This window comes from Typopeltis vanoorti, chromosome 11, assembly GCF_054136105.1.
Source record: "Typopeltis vanoorti isolate ZY-2024b chromosome 11, IOZ_Tvanoo_1.0, whole genome shotgun sequence".
NCBI classification, from domain to species: Eukaryota; Metazoa; Arthropoda; class Arachnida; order Uropygi; family Thelyphonidae; genus Typopeltis; species Typopeltis vanoorti.
The window spans coordinates 92,216,199-92,233,902 of NC_143559.1; the positions used below are offsets into that span (position 1 = coordinate 92,216,199).

At 33.7% G+C, this 17,704-nt stretch overlaps 1 protein-coding gene across 1 annotated transcript in view; it reads right to left on the bottom strand.

Moving 5' to 3' along the window:
* LOC150101852 (acetylcholine receptor subunit alpha-like 1) overlaps window positions 1–17,704 on the bottom strand; it is a 160,646-nt gene that overhangs the window by 44,013 nt on the left and 98,929 nt on the right. Inside the window, exon 2 of the mRNA XM_090400948.1 lies at window positions 14,441–14,485. Within this exon, the coding sequence (XP_090257074.1) occupies window positions 14,441–14,485 (45 nt within the window). The remainder of the gene's footprint in view (window positions 1–14,440; window positions 14,486–17,704) is intronic.

Consider the following 17,704-nt stretch of genomic DNA (forward strand, 5'->3'; position numbering starts at 1 on the left):
ACTATCAGAAGTCTTGCCTCTACGACTATGTGATAATAAATCTTGAATAGTAACTGTTGAGTAAAAGAGATAATCGGCTCACTCCCTTATTGATACTATTATTAACATATCTTTTCTTCTTCTAACAGAAGAACTCCCCCCCCCCCTTTCTCCATTTTAGCTAAAGGTTGCGATTTTGCAGTTGCATCAAAGTATGCATTATCTATTTTTTGTATAGTATCAACAGATGTTTACGTAACATTGTGTATAATTCTTCCAGTCGATTGAGATTTGCAGTCGCACACATTTTGTATAAAGCAAGACTGCCTTCTTCTGACACATCACAGCATGAATTTAGATATATATTCTCGATTCAAAGAAATCACAGACTACTTATAACTCTTGCAGACAAAGATAACAAATAAGCCTATATAATCAGAGATTAAAAAACGATGAAGGGAATTTAGAACACTGAGTAGAAAGACTGTGTGCATTATATCGACTTCCCAGAGTGTCTGGCTTACCAAAAATTAATAAAATTTTTTCACTTAGACCAGTGTTGCTTGTATAGGTAATCCGACTTATTAAATTGGATCATAAACTCTTTCATTTTTCATAGGCAGTTCTTCCTATCCCATCAAACATTCGGATTATTTTTAAACAATATTTTAAAGGCATATCTCAATTCGATATTTTAATTATTTTTAAAATAGCTTCTCTTTTTTACAAACATGTTCTTGTTTGCTATTCTAAAATCACCAAAGAAACAGGTTACTTCTGATATCACGAAACTGTTTTAATGTTTGATTATTTCAGAATATTTTAAGAGGAACGATAAGCTTTTTAAGCACTTGGAGAATATGTTAAGTCCTCTGATCTCAGTTTCATCACCAATTATTTTATGCAAAATTTTGAACAACATATCCCTAATACCATTACAGCCTACCTGAACCTCGATTCATATTAGTAATACAATATCCTAAATCGCATATCGGACCATATTCTTAGTATTATATATTGATAACAAGGCTTTCCTGAAGGACACAGCTTGACTGATTTTGAATATAGACGATGCGGGTGTCGTCTCTCTCTCTCTCTCTCTCTCTCTCTCTCTTTTAACAAAGATCTCATCTGTTAAATACAAGAATAAACGGGCAACGGATTTATATACGCAGTCAATCGATAATAAGCTGATATGGATTTATTATTTTGCTCCACTCTAGAATATCTAAAGCGGGTGGCTCACTGAAAGAATACGAAACAATGTAAATGCAAGTTACCTTGCCCTCCTAGAATTATATTAGGCCTTAATGGATTCTTTGTTATTGTATCTACGTCTTGGGTCTTAGCTCCGAAAACGTTAAGAGAATCTTAATCATACAAAAACGTATTCTAAAAGTAATCTTAAAGAAAATTATCCTGAAATCCCTTCAACATCTGATGACAACTAATAACGTGATGAATATACACAAGCTATACAGGTACATTAAGGGAAACATACGTGTGTTGTAAAGCATAACCTAGTGGATCAAGTCTTCAGTTGAATCAGTATGTATTCGATAATAATTTTGTCTGTTGATGGCATTCAACTCTACCAAAGGATTTTATCTAATACTTGTATATCCACGTATCATTTATCCTTTCATCGAAAATGTTTGTTGACTTATATTCAACATTTGCGAATGGTACTTTCCAAATATTGTTTTGCTATACACACACTTTTTTTTAAATTTGTGTCCTTTATTCAATGTTTATTCATTTACACCTCTCACCATAAATATACTTATTGCGAAACTGTATACATTTATGCAACACAATTAACAAACACCTCTTACTTGACCGTTATATAGAATTTTAAACTCATTTAAACACACAAAACAAAAAATTGATATTCTTCACGAATTAATAAACAAATGAGGTATTTATGTAAATACTTTAATTAACTCTACAGCAGTATGATAAATATGTATATCTAACTTTGTTGAATAACTATGATAAAGGAAGAACAGCTATTAAAGAGAAGTAAGAAAAAACATGTAATAAATATTTATCCTCAAAACAGCATCAGCAACGTCCTATACGTTTGACGGTGGGCTAATCAAATCTACAGTTTGGAAATCGTATTGCAGATTGCTTAATAAAATTTCTGGCGTGAAAATCTTCAAAAATAGAATATGGAATCCTAAATCTCTTGAATATTCATCGCAAATGCTGATAAATAGAGAGTCTTTGTTGTCGTTGAAAAAGCACGTACCAAAACTAAAGCATGCATATGCAATAGCCTTTTCTCAAAAGCGGCTACCTCTCCGATTCATAAGTTGCTTTACCTTCTCTAGATACGATAAAACACCGCCTAAGATATTCACGGAAGTAACCCAAGGATATCCCTTGCAGTGACAAATTAGAAAAATAAAATGCAAAAAAAAACTCTTTTTCATGTGCAATATTTTAAAATTAGACCAAACAATTTTTATGCTACAGTATAAAAAATTAGTAGGAAGGCTCAACTAAAAACACATTTTCCGGATTCTGATTTGACACAAAGCATTTTTCCCCTTTTTTTTTGAAATATGTCATGTCTATCTACAAAAACACGGGTGGTAGCAAAAAAATAAATAATAAAAAAAAAACAGTGTTCTCGCAGATTTCTGTTTTAAATTTTACATTAATAAAATATTCTTCGAAATTGAAGGGCAAGCCATTCCTACCCTCGTTGTCAGTGATTAACGTATATCTGCTCTCTGAACTACAAATAGGTACACATCTTTAAAATTGTTGAATGTATTTAAGTTGTTGATTTTTGTCATTCTGCATGAGTTCAGTTGTAATCCACTAGTAATAATACACTGTAAATTTACAGCCTTCCTTTAGTGCGTGTAATTCGCTTAAAAAAAAAAATAACAAATCTAAATGCACACCACTCTTGATTGGCTGTTGCGACGCATGCGCGGTAAAGACATTCTACATACATGAGATTTGGAAATTCCATGTATTTACGTAAATAAATATCTTCCAATATATAACTAATTAAGAAACATCATAACATAATTATATTCTTGAAATTATCTACATTTTAAGCTATGACCTGATTCCAATGGTGAAAAAGAAAATGTACTATGAATTAAACTCGTGACGGAAAACAACAACGTTTACGAAACTGTTTAAAGAATGAATTTGATTAATGGGCTTAATTAACCTTCAGTGCCCTGTGAAAATATTGCGCATAAATGATGCCACACTTACCGTAAATAGCAAATTGTTAATTCTTAATAAAAAGATAAAAATGAATGCATTTTGTTCATAATAATGAACAACAGCAGAGCTTAAGTATATTAATGGAAATGACATAAATATATGTACAAAACAGTTTTAAGGGATTAATCTAATCCTTTGTTATAATTAGCATTAAATTACGTATATAATAACACTAATTAATTAATGATGTCGCAATTATGATGTTTTTTCTCCCTATTTCGAAGTTTTTGCAAACGAATATAGAAATAATTTTTCTTTACGCCTTAAAACTGCTCTGCTATAAATCACTCATTCCATGAGTGTATTGCGTTTCTAAGACGAGGCGTATAAAATTTATATATATATAATATTGATTAATATAATTTTTATATAAAAATGTTACAAAGAAAAAATTATTGGAGAATTTTTAAAATTTATTTAAAACTGTCTAAATGTTTTAATAGATTATATAAATACATCCAACACAAAATGTAATAATAAATAATATAGATACATTTCTTACTTTCGAGAAACCCTTGGAGGGTACGAGGGTATGGGAGAGATGAGTTACAGTCCTTTTTAGGACTCTAAAAAGTCCTAAAGTCCTTTTTAGGACTCTACTTCCATACCCTGGAAGTCCTAAAAGTAACAAATGGCAATGCTGTAGCCAATGAAGTTTTAACTGAGGCTCGGCTATTGCTGTTACCCAGCCATGACTAGAGCTTTTTAGCTCAATACTACCCTATCCACAGATGTTCTTCATTCAGATGACGGGATAAAGAGTCAAGGACTCAGTCCATCGCCCAGTTCTTTTAAGAACCCTTGGAGGGTAATGGATGGCAATGCTGTAGCCGATGAAGTTCTGAGGCTCGATTATTGCTGTTACCCTCCTGCCATGATCAGAGCTTTAATAGCTCAATAACAACTTATCTCTACAGATAACAGGGAAGATGAAAAGCATTCTTGCTTCGCCCCGTTAAGCCAGTCCTTATAAAGTGAAGTACGTCTTCCCATGATTGAACAATATCTTAGATCTTAGAGCTGCTTTAGGTTAATTTGGTTCTTGCTCTCTTCTCTCAAATGTCTGAGAAAGCATTTTGAGTTTCTGGGGTTAGTGTTTTTCGTGTGGGGCTTTGTTGGTGGATACTTTTCCCTGCAAAATGAGCGGTTCTGCTCGGTGGTAGGATGAGCCTGTCACCGAGTGGAACCACCACTGAGGTAGACGGTCACTCGAGTGGTCCTTTACTTAAACAGTGATTTCTGTTCATTTGGTTTTCTAATCAATTCGTCATTAGATTAAATCTTCGTGATCATTTTTTCTCTTTTTTTATTTATTTATTTTGGATAATTTAAGTACAGTTTTCATTTTTTTTAGACAGGTATGATGTCTTACCTTTTACCCACATAACTAAATTGGTCGACCGAAGCCTCTTTATAGCCTCCTACTATCATACTCTACCTTTGGATCTCCTCTCACTACTTGCCGACCCTCAGCACTCTTTTATACTATAAAGACTGATGATGAGGGACATGAACTCCCAAAATATATATTATGTTATATCTGATTATTAAAACAATGTTAACGCAAACTTGGTATTAACTAGGTCTACCTACTCACTGATGAGACCTCAAAAAAGGTCGAAACCGGTCTGGGCAGTGACCTTCTCTCATAATGTTGAACAATAATACAGCTTCTAGGAGTTAAGTTCACATTATAGGTAAATATCAAGAATAGTGATCGGAGCTTGCTCCACCCTTTCTATGAGTTGCCTCAGCTTGCACTACCTTCAAGGGTCAGTTGCTGCTCTATCCAAGTATTTGCTTACGCTTGGAATCGCCGAACTTTATATAGTTTCTATATTCGGCATGAAACTCTTTGAGTTTCTTATTCGGCTAAGAAACAATATGGGATATAATATCCTTTAACTTAAACAATGTTAATGGTTTTTATTTATCTTGTGAGTTTGAATTTTTTTTGTTTAAATCAAAACTTTACACTTTACACTTTACACTAACATTGATTTGACTTCAATGATAATAAGATTGTAAATTACGCACTTCACTTTGATGTAACGAGATTTCCAACGTCATTAGTGGGATTATGCTACAAGAAACTACAAGAAACGACTCGGAGGATAATTGCGATATTGAAAAACATTGACATGTGAGGATAAGGACATCGTTTTGCCTTTTTACAAGATTTAGATACCCCCTCACGTGGATCACTGTGCTCGGATTTGGCCTCCTGAATTCGGAGGAGATAAAAGAAGCTGTGAAAAGGTGCAAAGAAGAGCAAAAAAGATGATGTTGAGATTATGGAATGTAGATTACAACAGATTGGTAGTATATGAACACTGATAGACAGGAGAAAGAGGGGCGATATGGTCTATAAACGTTTGAGAGGGCGTTGTAGAATATCGGTCGATAAAATGTTTCATTATATGGAAGGTGTGGGAGAGGACAAGGGGGCGTCTGTGGAAGTTGTTTGTCTGCGGTTAAGAAAGAGGTGACAGTGAGTTGTTTCTCTCATAGAACTGTAAGTGAATGAAACAGTGAGTACACCTAGTGTGAATGAGTTTAAGAGAAGGTATGACAGCTGGTGTGGATGACCTCAATGTGTTGACTCCCTGGAGCTTTCTAATAATAATAATAATAAACGATAATAAATGAAAAAAGTGAAGGAATAGCAATCTTTATTTTTTTTTATGCGACCCGGCCAAAGGGAAGGTTTTTTTTTTTTAAAAAAAAAAAAAAAAACTATAATACACACCCAGGATGGGCTAAGGATTTCTTTTTATTAATTTTCCATATTTCTTTTTATTTTTTACATAGTCTGGAAACGCTGTTCTAGCAACCAGACATGAAATTCTTTTCGGAATCTTATTATATCAAACATGAAAGGTGAGAGAGGGGGATCCACTAACCAATCACCACACCAGGCGCTATAGTGTTTTATATTTCCTTTACAAAAAAAATATCTTTCTGTTCTCGATACGGTTCGAAATTTTTTTTTTCCATTGAAATATTCGTTTAATGAACTTATATACAGAAAACACGAAAGGCGACACTGTTACATATTCATTTTATTCTGAAGGTTACTAATTACAAGTGCGCCATCTATTGACAGTAAGCGGACACGTATGCAAGGAGAACAAAAATATCAACACGATGCAGTTAATGGGAACATTAAAATGAAATATGGTAATCAGATATGAACGAATTCCAAATTAATCCTCCAACCATTCAAACCGTGTACCATATAAGAACCCACGACTAGTAGTTTAAATCCACTATTTCACGCTGTGGCATTTTCTCTTCCTCCATCTGTACATTATCATAACGGATTACATATTTGTGAGGCAAAACAAAATACACTTATCGCTCACGGTCTCCAGTTCCACCCACATATGCAAGAAACAACCCGACACCTTGTAATTAGCATTCTGTAATGCTACTTAAACGTTACGAAGGGGGGAAACATCTCCTCTTCCATCCTCTTTTAATTTGCCAGTGTAATCGCCATTTTATTGCCTCGAGGCAGGCGATAATCACCTGGTTACATGTGATCCTTACGTAAATTAAGCAGAAAACAAAGAACACGCTGAAATCTAATGGCAACGTGTAAACTCCCTAAGTGTTTCTTAAAATTATTGCCTACCTAGTTCAGTAGAGTCGTTGTTTGCTGCATCTATACATTTATTATTAATTTTTTATTTTCTCTTTGATTATATGTATTTCTAATTTTTAGTTCAATTTTATTAACGTATTTTTTACTAAATAGCTTCCACACCTTTTATCTTATAATATCACTATGTTTAAAAGTAACTTTCAATGCACATTTTTGTTGTGATATTCAGTCTATTTCCATCTCAAAGTCTATTTCCATTTCAAATTCGGTTAATGGTCTAATAATAAGCTCAATTATCAGATAAAATATACCACATCCAGAAGTTTTTTGTGGAATGATGGCGATGTTCGAGATAGGAATTCTGTTTATAATCGAGCGCAGAACAAAGACAATCAGCAAAATTTAAAATTCTTATAGTAATATGCCTAAATTTCATACATAGCATCAGAGAGAATATTTTTTTATATTATTATTTGCTTAACTGTTACAGCATTACATGCTACAGGCGTAATGTTTTTAAGCTACCATAGTGGCACAAAATAGATGAAACAGTCTTAAATTCATTTTAGTTAACAGATCAGTTCTATGTTTCATATTTTTTTTCTTTGCTACCGTATGATAATAAAAATGAACACTTATTCTTTTTATGTTTTCTATATAAAGAATAATAGAGTTCATTTTTATTAGAATATAATGATGTAGCATTATATTCTAAATAAGTAACTTTCAATTTGAAACATTTATGAAAAATGTACTGAATTAAGTAATGCTATCGCAGTTCAGAAAATCCTCATTCTTTGTTCATTAACAGTTACATCAGTGACTGTTAGTGAACAAAAATCAGGAAAAACTAAAACAAAATTTAAATAAAAACTAAGATAAAAACTCAACATGATTTGCTGAAAAGTTTATTACAAGAATCGCATCATTTTCACTGATTTTCAATATGCGTTTGGAATATAGTTGGTTCTATAAATTCAGGCTTTTTTTTTGTAAAATAAATTTGATATAAATATTAAAAACGTAATTTAAGATTGTTTAAAAGCATAGAAGTCGTCTATGCAGTTCTACATAACAACAAGGCTGTTCTTAGCTGTCAAAGTACTTACAGAGAATTATTCTACAGATTGTCATCTATTTATTTAAACAAGGAAGCTCCCAGGTATTCAACATAACAGGCTTTGTGATCGCAGTAATTAAAAATAGGAACTAAAATTTGATAAAGTTGTTACAGCATACGCAGTTATATACGCGAATTCCAACCATTAAGAGCTGTAAGATTACAGTACATTGATAAAGGTTAGATATGGAAACCCTGTTCTAAAACAAGCATGGAAAATTTTCAAGTCCCACAGGCCTCCAGTAAGCACGGTGGTCGCCTAAAACATGAAATAAAATTCATTTACCACCTAAACACATCCACAAATATGCCCACGGTGGAAATTCGAAAACCAACAGCCTACAGGTTACAGATCGGATACGCTATCCTCTTGGTCAAGATAGCCACTTGGTGATGCACATTTACGTATAACAAGAACTGCAATGTTTACTAAGAACGCTTAAAAGAATCATAGGGGAATCTGCTTAAAAATATTTCATTATTAATACAAAACGTTTGTTTCCAAAATTCGTTCTCAAACATGTATCATAAGAAATTATGAACATCGTCAACGATCATATATATTCCTACTAACTGGTAGTATAATAATAGTAGATAAACTGTCTACATAACAGTAAGGATATGTAGATAGTTTATCGAACGATACCATCCACAACTTATCCGCCCAACTAAAACCCAAAACAACAATAACCACTGCGAAATACTATTAGTTTCCTAATATAACTAGCATTTTTAGCCTTCCTACTCACCATGCTTTTACTGTAAATACATAATAAGAATCATTTATAAGCTCTACTCTACTTACAAAGAGTAGTCTGTTTAGCAGACAGAGAGTTTCGCGTTCTAATAAAAATAATACAATTATCTGTCTAGACACACACACACACACACACACACACACACACACACACACACACACACACACACACACACACACACACACACACACACACACACACACACACACACACACACACACACACACACACACAATCACAATGGATTTTATCACAAACATTTATTGCGACAAAATCTCTACCATCTAACATCTCGTTCCATCTTCCCTCATCTCTTGCTTCCTCTAACTTTTATTTTATCTATCCATCCACCTACTCTATATCTGTCTGTTCGTGCTCCCATTCTGTAAGCATCGCATCTTCATGCGTCTCCCGCTTTATCTTTCCTCCCATTCCTTGTGCAATCGACGAGTGCATGCGGTTCTCAGCCTACAGGAAAATGGTTCTAATTGATCATAGCACTCTCGGATTTTGCGAGGAGCTTACACTGGTGCCCATTGCCGTTCCCAAATCTCGGATAACACTTGGGAAGTAGCGTCTTTTTTAGCGCAAACTGAAGCTAAGATGATATCAGCCCTTACCATCAGATAGCCCCAGTCTCTGTTGCCAATGTGAGATGAATCGATACAAGTCCAGCTGCAAGCTGGCCCGACGACTCATTAATTTCATCCCGTTTTCCCCCGGTCTCAAATATTGACAAACTCGGCGGCAATGGGTGCATGCTTCATGCGGAGATACTACCAAACTGGGAAATGGAAACAGCTGGAATAAGGAGGGAACAACAAATGACAATTAGCTTGCCTCTCACGAACACACACACGCTGTGTTAGCTCGGAATTATGGGGAAGATAAAGATATCGTTACGACTATAAACAAGGGATTCACTTTATCCTTAGACAGATAGATTTTTATATTAAAAATCATTGCCTTATGTATAGTCTTATATATAAGAATCATTAGACGATATTTTTAAGAAAGAGATCTCTATGAAAACATCACACACAAATACGCAATTTCATAATCAAACAATATTTTATTAATATCAGAGAAAAATGAAAAAAGAAGTGTATAAATCGGAATTTTTTTAAGAAAAAATTCCGATTTAGTGTGTGTGCGTGTGTTAGCAGAATCTGACGTTAATTTTGCATCCTTCAGTTAGGCTCATTCTGCATCTCTTCCCTGAAACAAAGCCTCGAGTAAAAAGTTAAAACCCACTAATTCACATAAAGAAATTTGACCGAAAAAATTATATTTTAATCCCGTAGATGGACTGAATGAGTGATGATTGAAGGAATTGATAAGCCAGAATTCGTTTTCTTAGGCCTCAGTAAACAGAGTGTTGATCTTCCACTGAGCAACGAAAATCATTTGCCACCTAAAGGCATTGAAACACATCCATCTCACGAGCAGCAGATTGTTGAGTCCAAATTTAAGATTTTTATAAATGAACTTAATGACAACAGATAGTGTGGTTTTAGTTTTGAAACTTTTCATTATGAATCGATGCACATTTCTGTGCCAAAAGCGATCATGTACAATGATGGAGCCTTATATAACTGAAGATATCTTTTTGTTTAACATGAAAGTGGTATTCTCATGGAATGCAGGGAGTCAGAACATTTCTTATAGTTCTATCTTAAAGATGTATTTTTTAAACTTTTATAAAAACTTTTCCTTTTTTGTTGGGATCATTGGATACTGTTGTAGGTTTTTACACGTTTCAGTAGTAATGTGTGGAAAGATTTCTATTAGATAACGATGTATTCATTATTTACTTTTATGTCAGCTTGATTAACAGATTTGGTTAGAGTTTTGAATCTTAGGGATTAGAGAATGCAAATTAAGTATTTTTTTAAATTTTTATTTTGATATAGAATTTTTGGTCGGTTAAGGTATGCCTTGAATTAACCAGAACGATTTGTCGTTGAATCTTCCAAGCAAAGATATGCACGACTCTATTTGGGTTCCAGAATAGGTACTTTGCTGAGCTCTTAGGCTTGAATAATGGCAACATAACGCGGTTTCGAATTCTGTAATAGATGTATTTTGTATATCGGAATTCGGTTTGGTCATTACTTAAATACGCTTGATCCAAATGAAAACGTCAGCTATTATGATGGAACTTTCTAAGAACTATTCTTGCTGTAATAACTGTGAAGTGAAGAAATTGGTCGTTCACAGTGGAGAAGATGAAGTTTAAAATTTTAAATTTTCTAAAGTTTTTACTTTACTCCATATAAACAGGGTGAGGCTCACTTGAGTATACGTTGAGACATAACACATCTCTGTCGTGAAGAACATTTTGAATCCATTAACAATGTTATTAATTGATGATTGATAATTTAAAATTAATTAATTACACCTATCTTTACTTAATATGCGAGCCTCCGTGGCTCAGTCAACTTCGTCGATGCCTTTTGGTTGGAATCCTATCTAAGGAGGCGAAGAACCTTTATCGGAGATTTTCTACTGAAGGTGATGTTACCTGTCTCATACGGAAGCGGCAGAGTTTTCGCCTCCCCAAACTCAGGTTTCTCATCCCAAAACTGGCAAATTGGCCAGAAGAATACACACGGTATACATTCATAGGAGACCACGGGAATAAGGTTAAAGATTACCGTCAGATCTGGGTTTGGAAGGTCTGTATGCTACAGTGCAGAAGATCCACGCCTAAGAATAGAACTAACTAACTAACTAAGACTTAAGTAAGTGACGAAATATCAGATTTTACTCTACGTTGACTGGATATCATATGTCGTGATCCAGCATCACGACGAACAAAAGTTGGCCGTGTTTAATACCTCTTCAGAACTTGAAAGACGTTACAACAGTCTGACAGATAATTAAATAAAATGATTTGTAATTCATGAATAAGTTAATTACCTTATTTCTCAAGCATTTATTTTATTGTAAACAATGTACTGCCACAATTGAATTCTTAGAATTGTTAAATGGGTTAAAACTGATGCGACTAAACCGCAGATTTTGTCTAGAGGTTACCATCCTGATTGGTAATATTTAATAACTCTATCATGCTCTTGAGTAGTGATATACTCGGTATTGAAAATAAGAATGATGACATCATTAATATAGATAACATGGGTATTGTCAGGGTAACGAGGAAATATAATGAAATTACATTTTCATATGAAATGCTTCCCACTATATTAGAACTGGTATATTATTCATTTCTAATAAGAAAAGCATTTTGGAAGGGTTCCCTTAATTTTTTCCTCCATAAATGTTTCTCACAATTTTTTTTTCGGAGACTTCCTTTCATTTTGGTTTCCACTCAGAGGAGAGTGGATACTTTCTTATATCCCGTATCGCTGTTAAAGTAACAAGAACAACGATTTTCACAGAATGTCTTGTTCGGTTTTAATCTAACATGTCTAATGTCAACTTTGTCCCCTGAATATATGGGTAATGATGGATGCTTTCCAATTGATGCGATCGATGTATATTTTACTGGTTCAAAAAAAGCTAAACTACATACACCATAATTTCATCCAATGAAATCAACAAACCAAGTAATGATCATGCAGTTAACAGACAACTAAAACCTCTCGATTATAATTGATTCGATGTCAGCTTCCCCTCCCTACATAGCGAAGAAGGTGGAACATTTGTCCTTTGGTTGGAAATATCTATGTTCCAATTCTTTAGGATACGCGTACCTTTTATAAGAACTTCCATATAAAGGTGAGTCAGTGGTGGTACACGGCTGGAATTCCTTCCTGTTATCTTCGGATTTTTCATCCATCAGAACAAATCGGTCGGATAACACATGCAGTTAATGTACAGTATGCTAGCCTCATTGTCTTCGTTTCAGCCATAATTCCAATAAACTAAACTTCTGATTATGAAGCGCAATCCCACTGAGTTTCATTAGTCACTAAATTTGTGTGACTGATTCCTTTTATGTCAGCACTCTGGGAAAACTATTTGAATATTTATTGGCTCCCTCCGTTCATCAAGTAGAAAATTACGTATTTTCTTATTTGAATGTATGAAAGAGTTAGAATGACAGATAGTTGAAAATTAATACCCAGTTTAATCCTTAAAGAGTTTCGCCAGCAGATAGGAAGAGATAATTCTTAATAAATCTCCATATGAAATATAGTTTCTCTTTCCGATTTCGTTGAGAAATGTTTCGAACCAAGAATCTTGCTATAGAGTTTCTTCGTATACAAACCCCATCCTATTCATCTTAATTTTCAGTCACACTTTTGGAACTATGGAGTCCTTATCACGTTCTCAACAGGTTCTTTATTCTATAGAAGGCATTTATCATTCCTTTTTTTTATTCTGGAATGATGAATAGTGGATAATAATCCATCTTTGTCTTTCCTCACTGGAAGAAAATGAATGGTGTTTGGCTAGTGATTGAACATACCAAGGCATCATTCTTAGTCCTTTTGACAGCTTTTAGACCGTACCTCATATTTTTCACCTTTCAATGCTACCATTCTCTTCGCTTTTATTTTAAAATCAGCATTTTCTTTCACGCGTAAATATTCACTGATGAAGTTCATATTTCTGGAGTAATAAAGACATTCGAATATTTGCAAAAATTTATGTCGAAATTAACGAACTACTATAACAAACTAGAATGTAATATTTCTTAGGCTATTAATATATTACAGGCGTTGTCGTGGTGATATATGGATACTGAAACCGACATCGTTAAATGAGAAAGTAAAGTTCAATAACAATCATTTCAGCATATTGGCTGATGGGAAAAGCTTTATTCAGCTAAAAATTAAGGACAACAACATTATAAATAGCACAGGATATAGCTAAGATTCCAACAAAGTTGACGGTGAGGATGATCATAATACACTACGATTAAGGTCATTATTGTATACGATGCTCCCTCTAGTGAGCTTTCTACAACATAGTTACGAAGATGTTGCATGGAAAATGGCCTGACGCTCCAAATAGGAGCGAGTTAGGGTAATTTGTGAAAACTACATGTGCGCGCCTATTTTTCCTCATCTATGGCATGTGACTTTTATGGCCAAGAGGAATCTGTAATAAAAGTCTTAGTACGGGATTTTTAGCCTCTGTCTATCACGGGTGGCTCTATTAAGAGACTCATTTCTTAAAAAAACGGTATACAAAACTAGGAACATTTTTCTTTGGCTTTTTGGACGTATATTTATTATGACATTCTTTGACTTTGTATTAGTTCATCATTGGACTGAACGTAATAGCATAAACTGATTACCTAAAGATATATTATATCGTGATAGGCTTGTTTCTGTAACCATCAAAATAAAAATAATTATATAATGAGCAAAATAGTTTCTTAACTAGTATGAGAAACATTCTTTTCATTTAAAAAAAAATGTAAATCTTTTACATACATGTCAGCATACGTTTAACTGTGTAAGTAATTATTTTGAATTTAATTATGTTTTAGATTTTTTTTGCCGTTAAAAACTTGAATTGAGTTGTTTTTGTAAGAAATTTAAAATTTTCATCACATAATGATTTGAGAAAATAAAAAAAAGGAGTGCAGGTCATGAATAAATTCTTATATCTCAATAATTTTATTTTGTTTCCAGCACCATTCTTGCTTTCATTTTAATATTTTACATCTTGGCAACACTAAGCAAAGTTATTTCTAATACATGATATGTACGTTATATTGGAAAATGATAAAATAAATGTACTAACCTGATTAACCCAAACATTCGTTGTCATGATCTGGTTTTTGAGGTTCTGAAAAGATAACAAAAAACGAATTATTGTAATCAATGTTCATTTTATTTTGCTTGAATTTCAGCAAGTATACATTTTAATTGCAACAAATTAGCCAAACCAGTTCTATTTAAACTAAAATTATGTGGCGATAAATAATCAATATAACTGATTTGAAGTAATCAACACTTGTGGTGTTTATCTGAATGATGAAAAATTGTAGTTTATAACCCTCCACTGCTTTTTGCATAATCCAGTAAAAAAATGTTGGAACAGTCCAGCAGTGATTTTCAGCTCTACAGTATAACGACCTTTACAGGGGAAAATGTTTTTTTTTTTCCCCCCCATATATCTGAAATATGGATATTTTATTCGTTTGGAATACAAATATAAGCATATTTAAATAGCGTATAAATCATAAAAGGGGACAAATAAACAAACAGAAACGCTTAAAGAATTCAACAAAAAGTGTGTGTATTACAAAAATGAGGAAAATATCAGAAGAATCGATGCACTTCAAGCATCTATCCCTAGTGAACTTATCATAGTAGATATTCAAAACTTCTATATTAAGCAGATCTACGAGGTTTATGGGATATGAAACAGTTTAGCTGTCAATTAGTATTTGAGGAATGTTGAGCAAGAAAATTAGAACAGTTTTTCTCTGTCACATAAGATATACAAATTAATAATAATTATTATTATTTCTTTCTAAACAATGAAAAACTTAAAAGCCATAGCATATTATTGAACACGAAAGAGCTGGAACCAGTTACTACTTGTAGAAGAGATGACCGATACAACAAAAGAAGCTAAATCAGACAGTCTTAGTTAGAAGAAGAAAAAGTGGTAGGTAGTAGTCCAAACAAAGGCAAAATTAGACAAATGGTGAATACTGGGCTTCTTTTGATTGATTCTACAAGACTGATGCAACAAAATAAAATTCTGTCATATATACACCTGTCAGATGCATGATAAGAGACGTGATGTGAATTTTTGTGAGGGAGGGAAAGGGGGGGCGCTGTAAGAATTTGACATTGATGTGAAATTTTTAGTGAGTACTGATGGCATTTGGGTCCGAAAACTCTGACTGGGCTGGCTATCTTGATCCCCGTTCACATAGATCGTTAATAGTCATAATTAGGTGTTGGAAAATTCAAGCATCCCAGCTGCAGATTTGTTTGCAACCTCTGTTGGAATCCGGAAGGTAACTCGCGGCTTGCTTCCGAAGGATGAATATTCTGACATTCTGGAGAATTAAGTTCTTACCTTTACATCTAATTTACAATCCGAATTTGAGGACTAATTAGTGAACTATTATGGCTGTCAAGAAAATCTTTGTTCCAGCATTCAGATCATAAGCTAGAGAAAGATGCTGATGAATGCCAATTGAAATAATTGTTTCTATAAAAATACCTAATAAGTAGAAAAGGGGAAAAGGTGTTCATATAAAGATGGAAATATAGCAATTATGTGTACGCATTCTAAGGACAGGGCTATTCGTACCATCAGCAAAGATGCGTTCCTTAAAAGAATAATGCAACTTCAAGGAACGTTATTTTACCATTAGGTTCCATTTTATAAAGAAAGGAAGGTTATTGTAGACTAACTAGAAAACTACTAATTTCGTTTGTGTTGCAATTTATCAAAAGAGAATTTTTGCCAATGTATTAAAATATTGAATATTAAATATTTAATCTTCCTTTCAAATCAGAGTAAAGCTCCTAGTCCGTATGAATCCATGATGACGCATGTTTTTTTTTTTCAATGATGTTCAACCTACAATATTCTGTTCATTATTTTCTAACCTAATTACCTCATTTGAGGTTTATTATAAGTTTCACATTTTTCAGCATTTTAGATAATTTTTAAAATTTTGTTCTTTTGCTTCATATAAATGAAAATAGTTGAACAATTCATGCATAATCATCCAACTACATCGAGAGTTTTCCCTCTCCTAATTCTTTTAATTATTTCTAATTTAAATTCATGGTTTTGATGCTTTATGAGCGCATTTTTCACTACTACATTCACTTGCATCAATTTTAATTTTTGGAGTCATGATATGTACAAACAGTTCAAAGAGAGTTAAAAATAAACAAATACTCAGCTTATATTGATTAAAATGCTACCTAATATAAAACTAACGCTTTGGCTACCTCATGTGATCACATGATTTACGTAACATTATTTCGCTCAGGCTCATAAACACAGAACAAACCGTGCGAATCAGTAGTCGGCTTTATAAATTTAACTATTGAAGCGTTACGTTTGTTGATTAAATAGTCGAATTTCTGGGTCTTCCTTATGATTTCAATTAGCATTACCAGTAACAAATCTTCCCTATGACTGATATTCATAATAGTGATAATACTAAAAACCTATTTCTGTGTTTAATACGCATGCGTGTAAGCGCCTTATTTAGATTGCAACTAAATTTGATTGCAACTATTCCTAGAGTTTGCTTTTTTCTGAGTGTCAAGTAGCTATCATTAAGTATCCTTTTGACTGAAATGTTTGTAAGAAAAAGATTCTGGAAATGAATACAGTTGGATAGCGATGTTAAGACTAAAGAATGCGAGATTAGCGAACAACAATTCTCCCCCTATATTAACCAATACGAAAGGATACGACAATCCACTTTTTTAAATATCAACTTATGACGTATCTGTTTTCAGCTTCATCTAGTGTTTCATGACAAAAAACACAATTCTTTCTCAGTTGTAAGCTAAGTTTCCCCTCTAAGAAAAAAAAAAGGACTCAAGCGAGTCGATAAAATGAGCAATTAAATGGAAAAACAGCTGCATGGAGATTTGATCATGAAGAGGAAGTCCCAATAGAATTCCCACTGTTCTAGTCTATTCAGAGAGCGACTCTTTTATTGCTGTTTTGTGAAGAGAGTTTGTCGTAACTCAATTGTTGATGGTGTCCATTAAATCAAACTCTCTATCCTTCGTAGTCCCTCTCCAACCTCAACGTTACCCGGAAAGATCCGCTTCCTTGTGTATTTCTTCGACTACAGCCTGCGGCCCCGTCACACAGAGGTGAGTCAGGAGATCCGACATTTCATTCGCAACAGGGACTTCGTGTCAGCAGATCCCATCGGGAGAAACAAATGCACGGCAAAAGATGTCTCTCTAAGATCGATAGACTGTCTTTTGGTGTTGCTAGTTCGATTGGTGAGTGGCGTATTTTCCACTTTACCAAACCCCGCTACTTACCCCTGACATTGACTATGAA